Source organism: Schistocerca serialis, chromosome 11 (assembly GCF_023864345.2).
Source record: "Schistocerca serialis cubense isolate TAMUIC-IGC-003099 chromosome 11, iqSchSeri2.2, whole genome shotgun sequence".
NCBI lineage: Eukaryota > Metazoa > Arthropoda > Insecta > Orthoptera > Acrididae > Schistocerca > Schistocerca serialis.
This window is the reverse complement of record NC_064648.1, coordinates 147,910,382-147,931,146: the sequence shown is the minus strand read 5'-3', so window position 1 is coordinate 147,931,146 and position 20,765 is coordinate 147,910,382. Positions and strand designations below refer to the sequence as shown.

Genomic DNA, 20,765 nt, shown 5'->3' with positions numbered 1-20,765 from the left:
GTTTGGGTTAAAAAAACATACTTCCGCGCATTTTTTTATGGTTTGTATTCACCAATTACACTAGCCCCTCTCCTCACGTTCGGTCTGTGGAATCGGTTCGTCAGTATTTGATGTGGTTTACGAAATATATCCAGCGGTAATGTTAGGTGACTCACCCTGTATATATAGACCCAGTGGTTGTTGCCTCCAAGGCAGAGTGAGACTCATCTGAAAGATGACCCACTGCAATCTGTGGGCCTCCATGTTTATTGTTGCTGACACAGGTGAGTCCAGCTTCAGAGTGAAAATCTCATTCTGGAAACATCCTGCAGGATGTGGCTAAGCCATGTCTATACTTGCAGTCGCCCCCGGAAGAATGGCAGTGTTACGTCTTACACGACTCACCCTGTGTGTGTGTGTGTGTGTGTGTGTGTGTGTGTGTGTGTGTAAGAGAGAGATAGAGAGAGTGAGAGAGAGAGAGGGGGGGGGAAGGAGTTGGGTGAGGGAGAGGGGGAGGGAAATGATGCGAGGTGTGATATCATCAGGGTGTATTGTTTTTATATCTAAGGAGGTTTATTTCACAAGATATTAGTATGTTTGTTCGTCCCTGTAAAGCGATGTTGATCAGTCCATTTTGTCATATCTGTATGGAGAGTTTGGTTAAATCATTATACACACGTCACTATAAAATAAGCTGCACTCAGAAAGAAAAGGTATAGTCCAATCATTGTTGGTAGGTAGGTAGATGGCACCACACGTGCCATGATTACACTTACAATTATGAAGGATCAACACACATTGTGCAAAACAGCCACAAAATGTACATGTTAGTATGCTGTCGGACCATCGTGGTTGTGAATACAAGCATCGAGATATCACAGCATGGTATTGTACAGGACTCGGATTTAGCTCTGTGATACTTCATCCCATGCTGCTTACAACTGTATATACAGATACCACAGACTGGTGGGTGGGCGTGGAATCCTGACAGTCTGCTCCATGGCTCCCCACACATTCTCAATTGTGAAGAGATAAGGCGATGCTGCTGGCCATCGCAGAGTATCGACAGCTGCCTGGTAGTAGGTGACAGCAGTATGAGGATGAGGGCTGTCTTGTTGAAATAGGGGATGGATGTGGGCATTGATGAAGAGCACTACCATGCAACTGTCACGGAACCTGTTTGAAACACCAATGGTGAGTGAGCACCAAGGATGTTGCACCCCACAAAATCACAGAAGATTGTGGGACGTGTGGGGGAGACCAGGAATCATTCTTCGTGGCGCCCTCCACTATGCCTCCTGACATGGACCCAGTGGTTGTTGCCTCCAAGTCAGAAGTGAGACTCATCTGAAACATGACCCACTGCAATCTGTGGGCCTCCATGTTTATTGTTGCTGACACAGGTGAGTCCAGCTTCAGAGTGAAAATCTCATTCTGGAAACATCCTGCAGGCTGTGGCTAAGCCATGTCTCCGCAATATCCTTTCTTTCAGGAGTGCTAGTTCTGCAAGGTTCACAGGAGAGCTTCTGTAAAGTTTGGAAGGTATTAGATGAGGTACTGGCAGAAGTAAAGCTGTGAGAACGCGGTGTGAGTCGTGGTTGGGTAGCTCAGTTGGTAGAGCACTTGCCTGCAAAAGGCAAAGGTCCCGAGTTCGAGTCTCGGTCCGACACACAGTTTTAATCTGCCAGGAAGTTTCAAATCAGCGCACACTCTGCTGCAGAGTGAAAATCTCATTCTGGAATGCTACTGGTTTGCATATCAAAGTGAATTCGGTTCTTCTTTCATGTCGCCTTAATAGTGTCACAATTTCACTTTCTAGAAGTGCACCTTTTTTGTCACATATTGTAGAATACAATATGTAGATAAATTTACAATGTAATTCAACAGTCTAGAAATTGTAATTATGCATTAGTGTAATCTCCGCAGTGTAACTAAAATAGTCTTGTATGTTTATATACAGGAAACATGAATTCTACAAAAAACTTATTACTCCTTAAAAAAAATTACTTTTATATTTTCTACATATTTGCAAACTGTATTGTATTTGAAGTTACTGATTGTATTTCATGTCTGTGACATTGTTTTGAAAAGTAATTTAAAAAATGGCTTTTTTACATGAATAATTCATACATCAGTTTGTATGTAAAAGAATCAACATGTCATTGCAGCATCTTCGAGTGACCATGTAAGTTGTTGTATTGTTGGTCACTTGGCTCTGACGTGTCGAGTTGAAAAAGTTGTCAAGTCATGGCACAAAGAACCGGTCAGTTTGTATTTGTTCAAGGACTGTAAATTATGATGGCTTGAAGAAATGAAATTTATAATGTTTATTAAAAATTAATGTGAAGACAAAGTTATCAGCAATATCTACACTATTTTGTCATGCATATTCCAAAATTAAAACCTGAATTCCTCTCACAAGAACAAGAAGTGTACCACTAAACAGAGTGCCAACAAATAATTCATCAATCTGCAGATGAGTTCCAAAAGTTGTATACAAACAATTAACTTAGTTTTCCTACCTAAAATTTTCCCATTCTGATATACATCTTTTATGGAAACATAAAACTAGCAAAATTTTACAAAGTTTGTTAGGTTTTAACACTACAGATATTGCAGTCACTGGATCAAGGAGACATGTTAGACAGAGATCTATACTTCTACAATTCTTGTTGTTTCAATGCAGTTATGTTACCTCAATTCCTTCCATCATTTTAGTGATATGACTACCTTGCCATTCTGCAATTATGTTACCTCAACCGCTTCCATCATTTTGGTTTAGATTAGAGAGATTAGATTAGATTAGTACTTGCTCCATAGATCATGAATACGACACTTCGTAATGATGTGGATCATGTCAGGTTAATAAAAGGTGTCTATACAAGATATTACATCATACAATTTTTTTTTCTTTTTTTTTGAGATTGAGAAATTACCCACTTACTATATGCCATTAAGAAATTCTTTTAATTTCCTTTTAAATGCTATATGGCTATCTGTCAGACTTTTGATGCTATTAGGTAAGTGACCAAAGACTTTTGTAGCAGCATAATTTACCCCCTTATGAGCCAAAGTTAGATTTAGCCTTGAGTAGTGAAGGTCATCCTTTCTCCTAGTGTTGTAGCCATGTACACTGCTATTACTTTTGAATTCGTTCGGATTGTTAATAACAAATTTCATAAGTGAATATATATATTGTGAGGCTACAGTAAAGATCTCTAGCTCTTTAAATAAGTGTCTGCAGGATGATCTTGGATGAGCTCCAGCAATTATTCTTATTACACGCTTTTGTGCAATGAACACTCTTTTACTCAATGATGAGTTACCCCAGAATATGATGCCATATGAAAGCAGAGAATGAAAATAGGCATGGTAAGCTAATTTACTGAGATGTATATCGCCAAAATTTGCAATGACCCTAACAGCATAAATAGCTGAACTCAGACGTTTCAGCAGATCCTCAGTGTGTTTTTTCCAGTTCAACCCCTCATCAATGCATACACCTAGAAATTTTGAATATTCTACCTTAGCTACCAATTTCTGATCGAAGTCTATATTTATTAATGGGGTCATTCCATTTACTGTGTGGAACTGTATATACCGTGTTTTGTCAAAGTTCAATGAGAGCCCATTTGCAGAGAAGCACTTAATGATTTTCTGAAAAACATCATTAACAATTTCACCAGTTAATTCTTGTCTGTCGGGTGTGATAGCTATACTTGTATCATCGGCAAAAAGTACCAGCTTTGCATCTTTGTGAATATAGAATGGCAAGTCTTTAATATATATTAAGAACAGCAGAGGACCCAAGACCGAACCTCGTGGCACCCCATTCTCGATTGATCCCCAGTTTGAGAAATCACCAGTTTTTTGCATATTATGTGGACTGTTTATTTCAACTTTCTGCACTCTTCCAGTTAGGTATGATTTAAACCATTTGAGCACTGTCCCATTCATACCACAGTACTTGAGCTTATCTAGAAGTATTCCACGATTTACACAATCAAAAGCCTTTGATAGATCACAAAAAATCCCAACGGGTGACTTCCAGTTACTCAGAGCATTTAATATTTCATTAGTGAAAGTATATGTAGCATTTTCCGTTGAAAAACCCTTCTGGAAACCAAACTGACACTTTGTTAAAACTTTTTTTGTACAAAGGTGTGAAGCTACTCTACAATACATTACTTTTGCCAGAATTTTGGATAAGGCAGTCAGAAGAGAGATTGGGCTACCAACCATGCCATTCTTTTACAGTCACTGCCGATTGGATGAGGAAGGTGTTGCTCCATGGTGATCTCCGAATGGAAGGCTGCTAGTTGGTGTCAGGAAACGCGGGCAAGCTATATGGATGCACACGGGTGATGACTGCATTGGACGGAGGTCGATGTTGGATGGATGAAGAGTCATTCCTGGGGTGGGGGTACTGCTTGCTCTCACCTTTCCCCAGAAGTCAGGTAACTGGAGGTGACTCAAAGGGCTGAGTGTAGAGCAGGTCAGAGATGAATCACTCACCTGGCCAGTATGGAGGGCTTGGCGTGCCCTTGCGCCCTGTCAGAGGGTGTGCCTTGAGTGCTAGCAGCAGCCGAGTAGTCGGTGACAGTCTGGGTTGCGGGTGCCGGAGGGTTCTCCTCGGCCTCGTCCGGTGGCAGCGGGCCCTGGCGGCGGCTGTCTAGCGAGGACCGGCCACTGGAAAACGAGAGGCAAGACTACCTCACCCACTCGTGGACCACTTAGGCAAGGATGTTTGCCAAGTCACACTAGTGGAGACTCTCTGCGTTGGTATCATCTTTACTCCTCACAGTTTCCTTTCTAGCAGATTACTGTTTCATGCAGACACTAGTAATTTGTTACATGAGGTGGATAATAATCTGAAAATCAGGTAACATAGACCAAACAGAACTGGAACAAAACGTAGTTTCTTACCTTTTCACCCTCAAATATGAAACTTTTATAGAAAGAAGTAGCAGAAAAATTCATTAACAAAAATCTTTTCAATTTCATAAAAGTAGGAACTATATCATTTCAACACAATTTTATAGAAACATAAAATTCTTATTCTAACAGTACACAAACTACATTGTTTGCTTTGTTAAAAAATAATGGAACCCCTAATAGGCTGTGTGGATGAACATCTCGGGGAGGCGTTGTGTAATATTAATAGCGATTTGTTCCTCTGGGAGCCCTCAAAACTGCAGTATGTAGTGTAAACGCCACTGTCAAATAGTATTTTACAAAAGGGTACACGGAAGTACTGTACAATCCGATAAATACATTTGTAATTTATCTTTTCAATCTTTGCTTTGTCTTTAGTTTTGAATAGATAATTCTCAATTTTTATTTTTTTAAAGACTATTTCCCTTCATTCAAACCTAGCAACTGGCTACACTAATAATGTCTGACAAAATATGGATGCATGGAGCAGACAAGCCTTTACATCATTAAAATTTTAATTTCAGCATAAACTGTAACAGTAATTTAAAAGGTAAAATTAATTAGATATTCCTGTCAGTGTTAAAATAATTGAAGTATGTGGGTGACTGTTAAATTGCAATATTAATGAAATAATTTATAAAATGTGGGAGAATACAAAACATCAGTTGTTAAAAATGTAGAAGCTAAATCTCCTACAATACTGTAAATAATTTATATTTGTTGTGAAATAGCATAGGCAATTATATTTAATCTAAACAACAATGTATCATAATAGGCTGATCATTAGATATTTATAAATAGGTACGTGCAGGCCACTGAATAATTGTAGTTTTAATTGTCATCCATGTCTGAGTCTGTGTATTCAATGGTGCTGTTACTACTGCAGAGACAGTGTCCATTATCTTGTGTCTGAAAAAAATAAAAGAAGAGTTGGAGGCAAAGTGCTTCACGTTATTACGAAATAAGAACCCAGATCATATTAATGCTGTTGCAAAGGTAAGTGTAAATTATGAACATACAGTCCGCCCCGATAGCTTAGTGGTCAGTGTGACGGACTGCCATCCTAAGGGGCCTGGGTTCGATTCCCGGCTGGGTGGAGGATTTTCTCCGCTCAGGGACTGGGTGTTGTGTTGTCTTCATCATCATTTCATCCCCATCCGGTGTGCAAGTCGCCCAATGTGGCCTCGAATGTAATAAGACCTGCACCAAGGCGGCCCCGGACCTGCCCCGTAAGGGGCCTCTTGGCCAATGACACCAAACGCTCACTTCATTTCCATGAACATACACTACTAGCCATTAAAATTGCTACACCACAAAGATGACGTGCTACAGACACGATATTTAATTTAAGAAAATGCTGTGATATGCAAATGATTAGCTTTTCAGAGCATTCACACAAGGTTGGCTCCGGTGGCGACACCTACAACGTGCTGACACGAGGAAAGTTTCCAACCGATTTCTCATACACAAACAGCAGTTGACCGGCGTTGCCTGGTGAAACGTTGTTGTGATGCCTCGTGTAAGGAGGAGAAATGCGTACCATTACGTTTCGGACTTTGATAAAGGTCAGATTGTAGCCTATCGCGATTGCTGTTTATCGTATCGCGACATTGCTGCTCGCGTTGGTCGAAATCCAATGACTGTTAGCAGAATATGGAATCGGTGGGTTCAGGAGGGTAATACGGATCACCGTGCTGGATCCCAATGGCCTCGTATCACTAGCAGTCAAGATGACAGGCATCTTATCTGCACGGCTGTAATGGATCGTGCAGCCACGTCTCAATCCCTGAGTCAACAGATGGGGACGTTTGCAAGACAACAACCATCTCCACGAACAGTTTGATGACGTTTGCAGCAGCACGGACTATCAGCTCAGAGACCGTGGCTGCGGTCACCCTTGATGCTGCATCACAGACAGGAGTGCCTGTGATGGTGTACTCGACGACGAACCTGGGTGCACGAATGGCAAAACGTCATTTTTGCGGATGAATGCAGATTCTGTTTACAGCATCATGATGATCGCATTCGTGTTTGGCGACATTGCGGTGAACATACATTGGGAGTGTGTATTCATCATCGCCATACTGGCATGTCACCCGGCGTGATGGTATGGGGTGCCATTGGTTACACGTCTTGGTCACCTCTCTTTCGCATTGACAGCACTTTCAACAGTGGACGTTACATTTCAGATGTGTTATGACCTGAGGCTTTACCCTTCACTCAATCCCTGCAAAACACTACATTTCAGCAGGATAATGCAAGACCACATGTTGCAGGTCCTTACAGGCCTTTCTGCATACAGAAAATGTTCGACTGCTGCCCTGGATAGCACATTCTCCAGATCTCTCACCAATTGAAAATGTCTAGTGAATGGTGGCTGAGCAACTGGCTCGTCACAATACGCCAGTCACTACTCTTGATGAACTGTGGTATCGTGTTGAAGCTGCATGGGCAGCTGTACCTGTACACGCCATCCAAGCTCTGTTTGACTCAATGCCCAGGCGAATCAAGGCTTTCATTACGGCCAGAGGTTGTTGTTGTGGGTACTGATTTCTCAGGATCTATGCACCCAAATTGCATGAAAATGTAATCACATGTCAGTTCTAGTATAATATATTTGTCCAATGAATACCTGTTTATCATCTGCATTTCTTCTTGGTGTAGCAATTTTAATGGCCAGTAGTGTATAAATTTTCATTATTTATTTAACAATGTCGACTTCGTCGCTGGCATATGGTGATGCTGCCAATTAAATCATCAGCTGAAAATATCAAAGTTTTCTAAAGTTTTGATTTAGTGGCTAAATTACAAGTAAAACGGTAAGGAATAGACTCTACAGAGTGTTGTAATCATTCTGGAGTGATTACGATCCACACATCTCGCAGTACTACCCACAATTCTTCTTGCGTAGCCAGTGCTGGGTTACTGATTGGATATAGGTATTGACAGCATTCCACGAATGCTCGACTGTGGTAAGACTAAAGGAACTGGAGGGGCCAAGCTGAGGCTGTGAAATCACTGGGGTGTCTATCAAGCCAGCTGTGCAGCTGAACAGCAGTGATGTGGGCATTGTCCTATCGAAACACACCATATCCATCAGGCTAATCCAGTCCCATAGTGCTCAGAGCCTCAATGCAGTGCCAGAAAGGGGTGAAGATGGCCACACGAGGGTCCACACTATGCACACCTGTCATTGGTCCCATCTGTCATTATTCCCTGCAACTGGACAATAGGGCCAAATCTGCATCATGGGAACACAGCCCAACTGTAACAGAGCAATTGTAACAGATCCACCTCCTGTCTAGGCAGTACCTTGTCAACACGTGCGATCCACAGTTTTGTGGGACAGATGCTTCTTTCGCATCTGTCCATCATCCTCAAACAACTGAAGCCACGCTTCATTGGACCCTGCTACACAGTGCCACTGTTCCATGGTCCAACGATGATGTTTTCAGGCCTGTAGCAGTATTATGATCTCTGTGTTGGGGCGTCAACAGAGAGACACAAGTCGTTCACTGGCTACCGAAGTGCATGTGATGCTCTTGTCTCCATAGACTCCTGGCAGAATCAGGTTCCTGACACTACGTATCCAAATGAGTGTCTGTCTGAATCGCAGCAGACCATGAATCGCACCATATGACTCTGAGTAGGCAACAAGACGTCCATTCACCAAAGTACCCAGATAGGAGAGTACCAGCAAAGAGAGCAATACAGAGGCTGCATAAAAATTGGCGCACCTACAGATCTGTGCAAAATGAAAAAGTCAATAAATTCATTTAGAAGCTATTCCAGACATTCACTGTAGAATTATTCGAAGCGCAAAGAAGTCTACACATAAATTGGCCCACCAGAACAGGAACATGAGAGTAGGATGATTTGCCAGTAGATATTAAAAAGTCTTAACTTGAAGGCATATCATGTGACGGTTTTGCAGCACTTACGTCTCCGGCCATCCTGATTTAGGTTTTCCGTGATTTCCCTAAATCGTTTCAGGCAAATGCCGGGATGGTTCCTTTGACAGGGCACGGCCGATTTCCTTCCCCATCCTTCCCTAACCCGAGCTTGCGCTCCGTCTCTAATGACCTCGTTGTCGACGGGACGTTAAACACCACTAACCTAACCTAACCTTTGCAGCACTTACAGGAGGATGAATGTCAGAAACGTGAAGATTACTGCACATGGCTTTTGAATAACATCAACGATGGTTTGTTAGACCCTTTCCATTACGTCATGACTGATGAAGCTTCGTCTTTCTAGTCACGTAAATTCATAGATCACGAGATACTGGGCAACGGAGAACCATAACACTGTGTGTCAGCAACACCTCCATCATGACAAAATTGCGTTTGGCTAGGCATAACAGGAACATGCATCATTGGGCCGATATTTTTTGACACTGCCCTCAACGCGTTTGCTTACATGGTAATTTTGGATACATTTTGTGCTCAGCTCACTGAATATGAAAGACAATACTGCTTCTTCCAGCAACATGTGGCAACGTAACGCCTGTCTAAGGTATCCCTGGAACAAGTCCATGGTGTCTTCACTGAGGAACGAACTATCAGCTAACATTTATGGCCACTGTATTTGCTGGATCTAACAACATATGACATTTTCCTGTGGAGACTCTTGAAAAGCAAGGTCTGTGAAACCTCCACACACAATACAGAAACCAAAAGACAATATTAGCCACGAGGCTGCCGCCATCGATATCCGAAATTTATTCGACGTGTATCTGTGTATGCTTAGACGTGTACAGTTGTGTACTGATGTTCCAGGGGATCACATTCAGTGTCTTCTACAAATGAATTTTTCAGTGCATTTTTCATTGCAAATGACGGGTACGTCCACTTCAGGTCCTTGTTTTGTAATTTCACTGCATTTTCTTTGTACACTATTGGCCATTAAAATTGATACACCAAGAAGAAATGCAGATCATAAACTGGTATTCATTGGACAAATATATTATACTAGAACTCACATGTGATTACATTTTCATGCAATATGGGTGCATAGATCCTGAGAAATCAGTACCCAGAACAACCAACTCTGGCCGTAATAACGGCCTCGATACGCCTGGGCATTGAGTCAAACAGAGCTCGGATGGCGTGTACAGGTACAGCTGCACATGCAGCTTCAACACGATACCACAGTTCATCGAGAGTAGTGACTGGCGTATTGTCACGAGCCAGTTGCTCGGCCATCATTGACCAGACTTTTCAATTAGTGAGAGATCTGGAGAATGTGCTGGCCAGGGCAGCACTCAAACATTTTCTGTATCCAGAAAGGCCCTTACAGGACCTGCAACATGCGGTCGTGTATTATCCTGCTGAAAGGTAGGGTTTTGCAGGGATGGAATGAAGGGTAGAGCCATGGGTCATAACCCATCTGAAATGTAACATGCAATGTTCAAAGTGCTGTCAGTGCGAACAAGAGGTGACTGAGTCATGTAACCAATGGCACCCCATACAATCACGCTGGCTCATACGCCAGTACGGGGATGACGAATACACACTTCCAATGTGCGTTCACCGCGATGTCGCCAAACACGGATGCAATCATCATGGTGCTGTAAACAGAACCTGGATTCATCCGAAAAAATGATGTTTTGCCATTCTAGCCCCCAGATTTGTCGTCGAGTACACCATCGCAGACGCTCCTGTCTGTGATGCAGCGTCAAGGGTTACCGCAGCCACGGTCTCCGAGCTGATAGTTCATGCTGCTGCAAACGTCGTCGAACTGTTCGTGCAGATGGTTGTCGTCTTGCAAACGTCCCCATTTGTTGACTCAGGGATGGAGATGTGGCTGCATGATCCGTTACAGCCGTGCAGATAAGATGCCTGTCATCTCGACTGCTAGTGATACGAGGCCGTTGGGATCCAGCACGGCGTTCCGTATTACCCTCCTGAATTCACCGATTCCATATTCTGCTAACAGTCATTGGATCTCCACCAACGCGAGCAGCAATGTCGCGATACAATAAACTGCAATCGCGATAGGCTAAAATCAGACCTTTATCAAAGTTGGAAACAAGATGGTACGCATTTCTCGTTCTTACACGAGGCATCACAAAAACGTTTCACCAGGCAATGCTGGTCAACTGCTGTTTGTGTATGAGAAATCGGTTGGAAACTTTCCTCATGTCAGCACGTTGTAGGTGTCACCACCAGTGCCAACCTTGTTTGAATTCTCTGAAAAGCTAATGATTTGCATATCACAGCATCTTGTTCCTGTCGGTTAAATTTCGCGTTTGTAGGACGTCATCTTCGTGGTGCAGCAATTTTAATGGCCAGTAGTGTACTTCCACAGGCTACTTTTACGTATGCCACCCAGTACTAACAGCTACAAAAAACTTTGTGTACGAAAGCGTCCTCTGACTAGCTCTCCGCAACACCCTTCCTGCGGTGTGATGGACATGAGCAGTGGAGTGCCAGCAGGGCCCTGGAACACCTGAGTCTTCCTACCTGTGACTCCCTGGAGCGCCGCCCCCATTGCAGAGCTCTCCGCCCCCACTGGAGGCAGGCGACACCACGCTGCGCTTGCGGCCCCCGTAGTACCCCACACTGCCAAACTCGCCCTCGCGGCTGCCTTTGCGACTGCCGGGGATGCTCTTCCTGCCGGTTGTTGACGTCACTGGGCCCTCAGAAGTTGCGATTTTGAATTTCAGTGTCTTCTCGCTGACCTCCACCTGCAATGGATACAAGTACACTGACTAAAATTCCTCGCAAGTGGTGACATAATACATTTATTTATTTACTTGTTTGTTTACTTGTGTCAGAAGCCTACCTTTCCACTACACCAGGGCTTAACAACTGGCCGGTTTTGAGCGCGAGTACTCGCGTGTGCTCAGGCACGTGCTCGCGAGCAGGTGCAATGGGGTGGAGTAGGGAGGGAGGGGAGGGAGGGGAGGGAGGGGAAATGCGCGCGCACGTTTGAATGTGATCTCGCGTTCTTAGCAGATTTAACTAGCCATCTGAATGCTTTGAACATTTCACTACAAGGTAAAGATCTGCTAATTAATCATTTCATAGATCGAATACGAGCTTTTAAAATGAAATTGACACTTTGGGTGAGTCAGCTGGAAACAGGAAACCTAGCTCATTTTCCTAAATTATCATCCATGCAAGATGTTCACAAAGGCTGTGAACGTTATTCACATAGTTTAGTCGACAAGCGCTTTCAAGATCTGACAGCACTAGACAGTGATTTTGATCTGTTCTCTCCATATTCAGCGAATATTTAAGAGATTCGTCCTGAGCTGCAGCAAGAAATTATTGACCTGCAGTGTGACAGAGAATACAGAGACAAATTTCAGAACAAGAAAAACATTTTGGAATTCTACAGACACTTCCCTCAGGATAGATTTCCTCGTTTGCACAAACTGGCGGCTACAATAATATCAATGTTCGGTTCCACGTATGTTTGTGAACAACTGTTCTCTGCAATGAAATGTAACAAGACGCGCCTGAGAAACGCATTGTCTGATCGAAATTTAAACTGCACTCTGTGCCTACAATGCACAAGAACAATTACTCCGAACATAGACGCAATTGTAAAGGGCAAAAAGTACAAGATAACCAAGAATCCCACACTTCAGTGACACCTTTCATTGTGTAACAGTTCACAAATTAATGCGAATGTAGAGGCATACACTAAGCTAATAAAATTATGTGGCACGTGTACATTCTCCTTTATTTGTTTCATTTGTCGCAGTAATAATTCGTGAGTGATATCCCTGCAGGTGGCCGCGGATTTACATTGACTGGCGGCAGCTGTTGTGTGCCCCACGTGACTCTCCCCACTCTCCGCTCTGGTCCGGTTAGGGGGGGTTGCGTGCTCGCGCTGCTCCGTGCTCGCGCCTTGCTGCTCACAGCTTGCTCCGCGAGCACTTATGTTGTGAAGCCCTGCACTACACCATTGTAAACAGCATAGAGGTATTTAGAAAAGGAACATTCAGATATATCACTGACCATATGTGCAAACCAGATGACATGTGTCCAAAACTGAACCACACACAGGGCAAAGCCATTTGCAAGCATGAGGTCCCACACTGAACAAGCAAGCAGACGAAGAGGGGACTGCCAAAGATGTTCCGTAGTTCATGGTAAATGGTAAATGATGACAGCCAAACAGTTGCAGGATAAAGATTTATTAAAATCCTTGACCACGGTTTCGGTACATCTAAATATACCTTCATCAGAAGTAAAATACACTAAAATCACATCCTGCAGTGGAGATACATAAAACAATTGTGCCAAAGGTGTCGTCAGTAGTTAAAACATCATCTCCATTTGTACAACATAATTATGGAGAGAGGTTCGATGCGAACACAGCATAGCATCAGTACTTCCCCTGTCAACTGTTTTCAGGATTTTAAATGAGATGTTCAAGGATTATAATAAATCTTTATCCTGCAACTGTATGGCTGTTATCATTTACCGAGAAGAATTTCAACACTTGCTCTTTCAACCATATTTAAAATCTTGTGCCATAGTTTGTTATTCTCCATACACACTCACATTTGCTATCCTATGATGCCAAATTTTCAGTCCGGAACCATACGGCTGCTACGGTCGCAGGTTCGAATCCTGCCTCGGGCATGGATGTGAGTGACGTCCTTAGGTTAGTTAGGTTTAAGTATTTCTATGTCTTTGGGACTGAGGACCTCAAATGTTAAGTCCCATAGTGCTTAGAGCCATTTGAACCATTTGATGCCAAACCTCACGGTTTAAGGGAGGTCTTCAGTCAGCCAACACCAGTCGTTAACCAGTCTTTGTGACCAGCTGGAAGATGTTTTCGCACTTCCATTCAACCTTGTCTGGATTTCCATCGAAAAAGTTTTGCATTGTCTATAAGGAACTTCAAAGGTTCTGCTTTTCAAAGGAAACTTTTTCTTGATTTGAGCATAGGCTGGGCATGGTCACAGAGTAGGTGATCTTCAACTTTCTCAGCCTTTAGTCATTCATGATTGGTGGCAATTTCTCAACGAATACTTGGATGCATGATACTGGCAAGACAGTAAGTCTTGTGAACAGTGGTAGGTTTTAAGTGTCCTGTGGGCAGCGTACAAGCTACATACACAGTAGGGTCCAAAATTTTCGCATGAAATGAGTTATATCAAACATGGAAGCCATAGTGTGCTGCAGAACAGCACAGTGACAAAGCAGCAGTTCTAAGAGCTTGGGGCTTAGTTCCTCAGTTTATGCCCCTTGACTTTCTCAAGATGTTGTTTGAAGTATTGGCGTTCTGTCTGACGCGGGAACATATCACAATATATGAAAATATGAGTAAACTGAAGATTCTTTAATCGGTTGGATATGCAGTGATTTATTTATTTACAAGTTTGTGTAAACTTCTCCAGATTCTTATGTTAGACCTCTAATAATGTATTTCACACTTCTACAAAGTATCAGAATTGCTGAGAAATTCTGCCTCATTCAAGACGCCATTTGGTTACTTTTATTTTACCACAACATGTCTCAGCACATTCTGTGCTATCTCCAGTGTGATTTTTATTATTCTTTATGAAGTTTATTATGTAACTTTAACATCTTACGGACGCTATGTGAATTTTGACCTAACACTAGTTACATGTCCAAGGAGTGATTATTAGGCATTGAAAATCACATTATTTTACACACACCTGAAGACACTTGTCACAAACTGGAGGTATTATTTAGGACTGCGCTAACTGGAAATTGTTCAAAATATGATTATATTAATAAATACAGGTTGTCCAAGCAGGAATGGTCAATACTCAGGGATATGACAGGAATTATCATTCGAAGCACAATAGTCTAGTAAAAATGGGCTGTAAAATGCATACATTGTTGTTGTTGTTGTTGCTGTGGTCTTCAGTCCTGAGACTGGTTTGATGCAGCTCTCCATGCTACTCTATCCTGTGCAAGCTTCTTCATCTCCCAGTACCTACTGCAACCTACATCTTCCTGAATCTGCTTAGCGTATTCATCTCTTGGTCTCCCTCTACGATTTTTACCCCCCACACTGCCCTCCAATACTAAATTGGTGATCCCTTGATGCCTCAGAACACGTCCTACCAACCGATCCCTTCTTCTAGTCAAGTTGTGCCACAAACTCCTCTTCTCCCCAATTCTATTCAATACCTCCTCATTAGTTATGTGATCTACTCATCTAATCTTCAGCATTCTTCAGTAGCACCACATTTCAAAAGCTTCTATCCTCTTCTTGTCTAAACTGTTTATCGTCCATGTTCCATACATGGCTACACTAAATACAAATTCTTTCAGAAACGACTTCCTGACACTTAAATCAATACTCGATGTTAACAAATTTCTCTTCTTTCAAAACGCTTTCCTTGCCATTGCCAGTCTACATTTTCTATCCTCTCTACTTCGACCATCATCAGTTATTTTGCTCCCCAAATAGCAAAATTACTTTACTGCTTTAAGTGTCTCATTTCCTAATCTAATTCCCTTAGCATCACCCGATTTAATTCGGCTACATTCCATTATCTTCGTTTTGCTTTTGTTGATGTTCATCTTATACCCTCCTTTCAAGACACTGTCCATTCCGTTCAACTGCTCTTCCAAGTCCTTTGCTGTCTCTGACAGAATTACAATGTCATCGGCAAACCTTAAAGTTTTTATTTCTTCCCCATGGATTTTAATACCTACTCCGAATTTTTCTTTTGTTTCCTTTACTGCTTGCTCAGTATACAGATTGAATAACATCAGGGAGAGGCTACAGCCCTGTCTCACTCCCTTCCCAACCGCTGCCTCCCTTTCATGCCCCTCGACTCTTATAACTGCCATCTGGTTTCTGTACAAATTGCAAATAGCCTTTTTGCCAGAAATACAGGTTTTTGTCCACACCTTTTTCGGGATGAGAAGCCAGCGATCAGTTGTCTGGCTAGATGCAGCTGATCATGCTGCCCGCTTTCTCTTTTACTTATTTTCCGCAGGATAAAACTGTTCACTGCAACAACATCCACCAGGAAATAAAATATTCTGTGCCACCATTTTACAGAACGTCTGACAATAGCATACCTGTCTCGTAATTGATCAAACTTATCGACAACACCCATTATTTTGTTGTATTCTGCCACAACTTCAGGACAAGAAATCTCTGTACTAGTACCATCCTTGTTTTTCCTTTTCACTGTGTCTGTTTCTCAAGGGTCATGAACTGAGGACAGGAAAGTGACTGGACGGTTATCCATCCATTTTACTGCAGAAATGGCTCCTTTTGTTTCAAACTGGAATTCTGTTCGTTCCAATGTTACGTTTTCCTTCATAAATTTGGGTAAATCAAAAGTATTTACCTTATACTATAGCTTTCAGGAAAAAATCACAAAAAGTCACGCAAACAGCACTGAAAGGCTCCTCTACAGAGCAACACTCAGCTATACAATGTAGAGATGGGCAAAACTGTTCTTTTCAGAGATCGCATCAGAACTGTTCACTCCCTGAAATGAACTAGCTCTTTTTCATGACTCACCACTCATTCACAATAGAAAATAAATGAAAGGCACATTGCCCTTTAAACTTGGTTTATTCCAATACTATAGCTGTATTTTGATCTTATTTGATCCTATTTTGAAGTAACACAGGTAATGAGTAAGAATTTTTGATTGAAATTTCCACGATATGACAAAGTTTTTGATTGTTGTTGTTGTGGTCTTCAGTCCTGAGACTGGTTTGATGCAGCTCTCCATGCTACTCTATCCTGTGCAAGCTTTTTCATCTCCCAGTACCTACTGCAACCTACATCCTTCTGAATCTGCTTAGCGTATTCATCTCTTGGTCTCCCTCTACGATTTTTACCCTCCACGCTGCCCTCCAATACTAAATTGGTGATCCCTTGATGCCTCAGAACATGTCCTACCAACCGATCCCTTCTTGTGGTCAAGTTGTGCCACAAACGTCTCTTCTCCCCAATCCTATTCAATACTTCCTCATTAGTTATGTGATCTACCCATCTAATCTTCAGCATTCTTCTGTAGCACCACATTTCGAAAGCTTCTATTCTCTTCTTGTCTAAACTATTTATCGTCCATGTTTCACTTCCATACATGGCTACACTCCATACGAATGCTTTCAGAAATGACTTCCTGACACTTAAATCAATACTGGATGTTAACAAATTTCTCTTCCTCAGAAACGCTTTCCTTGCCATTGCCAGCCTACATTTTATATCCTCTCTACTTCGACCATCATCAGTTATTTTGCTCCCCAAATAGCAAAACTCCTTTACTACTTTAAGTGCCTCATTTCCTAATCTAATTCCCTCAGCATCACCTGACTTAATTAGACTACATTCCATTATCCTTGTTTTGCTTTTGTTGATGTTCATCTTATATCCTCCTTTCAAGACACTGTCCATTCCATTCAACTGCTCTTCCAAGTCCTTTGCTGTCTCTGACAGAATTACAATGTCATCGGCGAACCTCAAAGTTTTTATTTCTTCTCCATGAATTTTAATACCTACTCCGAATTTTTCTTTTGTTTCGTTTACTGCTTGCTCAATATACAGATTGAACAACATCGGGGAGAGGCTACAACCCTGTCTTACTCCCTTCCAAACCACTGCTTGCCTTTCATGTCCCTCGACTCTTATAACTGCCATCTGGTTTCTGTACAAATTGTAAATAGCCTTTCGCTCCCTGTATTTTACCCCTGCCACCTTCAGAATTTGAAAGAGAGTATTCCAGTAAACATTGTCAAAAGCTTTCTCTAAGTCTACAAATGCTAGAAATGTAGGTTTGCCTTTCCTTAATCTTTCTTCTAAGATAAGTCGTAAGGTCAGTATTGCCTCACGTGTTCCAGTGTTTCTACGGAATCCAAACTGATCTTCCCCGAGGTTGGCTTCTACTAGTTTTTCCATTCGTCTGTAAAGAATTCGTGTTAGTATTTTGCAGTTGTGACTTATTAAGCTGATAGTTCGGTAATTTTCACATCTGTCAACACCTGCTTTCTTTGGGATTGGAATTATTATATTCTTCTTGAAGTCTGAGGGTATTTCGCCAGTTTCATACATCTTGCTCACCAGATGGTAGAGTTTTGTCAGGACTGGCTCTCCCACGGCCGTCAGTAGTTCCAATGGAATATTGTCTACTCCGAGGGCCTTGTTTCGACTCAGGTGTTTCAGTGCTCTGTCAAACTCTTCACGCAGTATCGTATCTCTCATTTCATCTTCATCTACATCCTCTTCCATTTCCATAATATTGTCCTCAAGAACATCGCCCTTGCATAAACCCTCTATATACTCCTTCCACCTTTCTGCTTTCCCTTCTTTGCTTAGAACTGGGTTTCCATCTGAGCTCTTGATATTCATACAAGTCGTTCTCTTATCTCCAAAGGTCTCTTTAATTTTCCTGTAGGCGGTATCTATCTTACCCCTAGTGAGATAGGCCTCTACATCCTTACATTTGTCCTCTAGCCATCCCTGCTTAGCCATTTTGCACTTCCTGTCGATCTCATTTTTGAGACATTTGTATTCCTTTTTGCCTGTTTCACTTACTGCATTTTTATATTTTCTCCTTTCATCAATTAAATTCAATATTTCTTCTGTTACCCAAGGATTTCTACTAGCCCTCGTCTTTTTACCTACTTGATCCTCTGCTGCCTTCACTACTTCATCCCTCAAAGCTACCCATTCTTCTTCTACTGTATTTATTTCCCCCATTCCTGTCAATTGCTCCCTTATGCTCTCCCTGAATCTCTGTACAACCTCTGGTTCTTTTAGTTTATCCAGGTCCCATCTCCTTAAATTCCCACGTTTTTGCAGTTTCTTCAGTTTTAATCTACAGATCATAACCAATAGATGGTGGTCAGAGTCCACATCTGCCCCTGGAAATGTCTTACAATTTAAAACCTGGTTCCTAAATCTCTGTCTTACCATTATATAATCTATCTGATACCTTTTAGTATCTCCAGGGTTCTTCCATGTATACAACCTTCTTTCATGATTCTTAAACCAAGTGTTAGTTATGATTATGTTGTGCTCTGTGCAAAATTCTACCAGGCGGCTTCCTCTTTCATTTCTGTCCCCCAATCCATATTCACCTACTATGTTTCCTTCTCTCCCTTTTCCTACACTCGAATTCCAGTCACCCATGACTATTAAATTTTCGTCTCCCTTCACAATCTGAATAATTTCTTTTATTTCATCATACATTTCTTCAATTTCTTCGTTATCTGCAGAGCTAGTTGGCATATAAACTTGTACTACTGTAGTAGGTGTGGGCTTTGTGTCTATCTTCGACACAATAATGCGTTCACTATGCTGTTTGTAGTAGCTAACCCGCACTCCTATTTTCCTATTCATTATTAAACCTACTCCTGCATTACCCCTATTTGACTTTGTGTTTATAACCCTGTAGTCACCTGACCAGAAGTCTTGTTCCTCCTGCCACCGAACTTCACTAATTCCCACTATATCTAACTTCAACCTATCCATTTCCCTTTTTAAATTTTCTAACCTACCTGCCCGATGAAGGGATCTGACATTCCACGCTCCAATCCGTAGAACGCCAGTTTTCTTTCTCCTGATAACGACATCCTCTTGAGTAGTCCCCGCCCGGAGATCCGAATGGGGGACTATTTTACCTCCGGAATATTTTACCCAAGAGGACGCCATCATCATGTAATCATACAGTAAAGCTGCATGCCCTCGGGAAAAATTACGGCTGTAGTTTCCCCTTGCTTTCAGCCGTTCACAGTACCAGCACAGCAAGGCCGTTTTGGTTATTGTTACAAGGCCAGATCAGTCAATCATCCAGACTGTTGCCCTTGCAACTACTGAAAAGGCTGCTGCCCCTCTTCAGGAACCACACGTTTGTCTGGCCTCTCAACAGATACCCCTCCATTGTGGTTGCACCTACGGTACGGCTATCTGTATCGCTGAGGCACGCAAGCCTCCCCACCAACGGCAAGGTCCATGGTTCATGATTATTGATTTATTTTGCAAAATGGTTCAAATGGCTCTGAGCACTATGGGACTCAACTGCTGAGGTCATTAGTCCCCTAGAACTTAGAACTAGTTAAACCTAACTAACCTAAGGACATCACAAACATCCATGCCCGAGGCAGGATTCAAACCTGCGACCGTAGCGGTCTTGCGGTTCCAGATTGCAGCGCCTTTAACCGCACGGCCACTTCGGCCGGCAATTTATTTTGCACTATCGTGTTTTTTTGGGTGATCAGAAAGTGTTGTAACTTGAGATTTACATTAACAATATATTTGGCTATAATGTATTAAAATTTCATTAACCTCGTACAAATACATCGCAAGCCATATATTTTTAAAGTGAATGTTTCCTTCCGAAGATGCCTAAAATCACAAAATCCGTACCAGAATAAGAAAAAAAAATGAATTTGACTGTAAGACTAAAGTGCTGCATATAGCATTATGCAGAATAAAACAAGGTAAATATTGGTGTATCACATTTTGCGATATGTTTATTGGTTCAGTCGCAATTAAAGCATAAATTCGAGTGTCCGTAATAAAAATCCTATAGTAAGAGGAGTCGTCAGGAACCTAATCTGATCAGTTTAAACAAATAAAAATAAAATAAAAACAAATGCTGTATACATAACATAATAATGTAATATACATAGCGGTATTACTACGAAGAACAATATCCAGTAGAGACTAACTCTGATGCAGAGGCGCTGAGCCAAGCAGGTCGAGCCGCGAGCTGTATCACTGCACGAGCCAAGACCCCAGAGACCAGAGTGACACCTGAGTTGCCTTGCTCAACGCTCTGGCTAGAGTCGAAAACGGTGGGGTGAGCGTGGAGCGGGCGAGTTCCGAGGGTGCGGTGAATGGCCGCCAGTCACCCGCTCCGAGACAAATCGTCCGTTCTCTTG

At 42.1% G+C, this 20,765-nt stretch overlaps 1 protein-coding gene and 1 non-coding gene across 2 annotated transcripts in view; one reads left to right on the top strand and one right to left on the bottom strand.

Annotated features, from left to right (window-relative positions):
- LOC126426557 (high affinity cGMP-specific 3',5'-cyclic phosphodiesterase 9A) overlaps window positions 1-20,765 on the bottom strand; it is a 279,681-nt gene that overhangs the window by 9,377 nt on the left and 249,539 nt on the right. Inside the window, exons 14-15 of the mRNA XM_050088457.1 lie at window positions 11,379-11,602; window positions 4,495-4,668 (exon numbers count right to left, since the gene is read on the bottom strand). Coding sequence (XP_049944414.1) covers window positions 4,495-4,668; window positions 11,379-11,602 — 398 coding nt within the window. The remainder of the gene's footprint in view (window positions 1-4,494; window positions 4,669-11,378; window positions 11,603-20,765) is intronic.
- Window positions 1,576-1,650, top strand: Trnal-caa (transfer RNA leucine (anticodon CAA)). Its single transcript has one exon. It is a non-coding gene; the product is annotated as a tRNA-Leu (tRNA).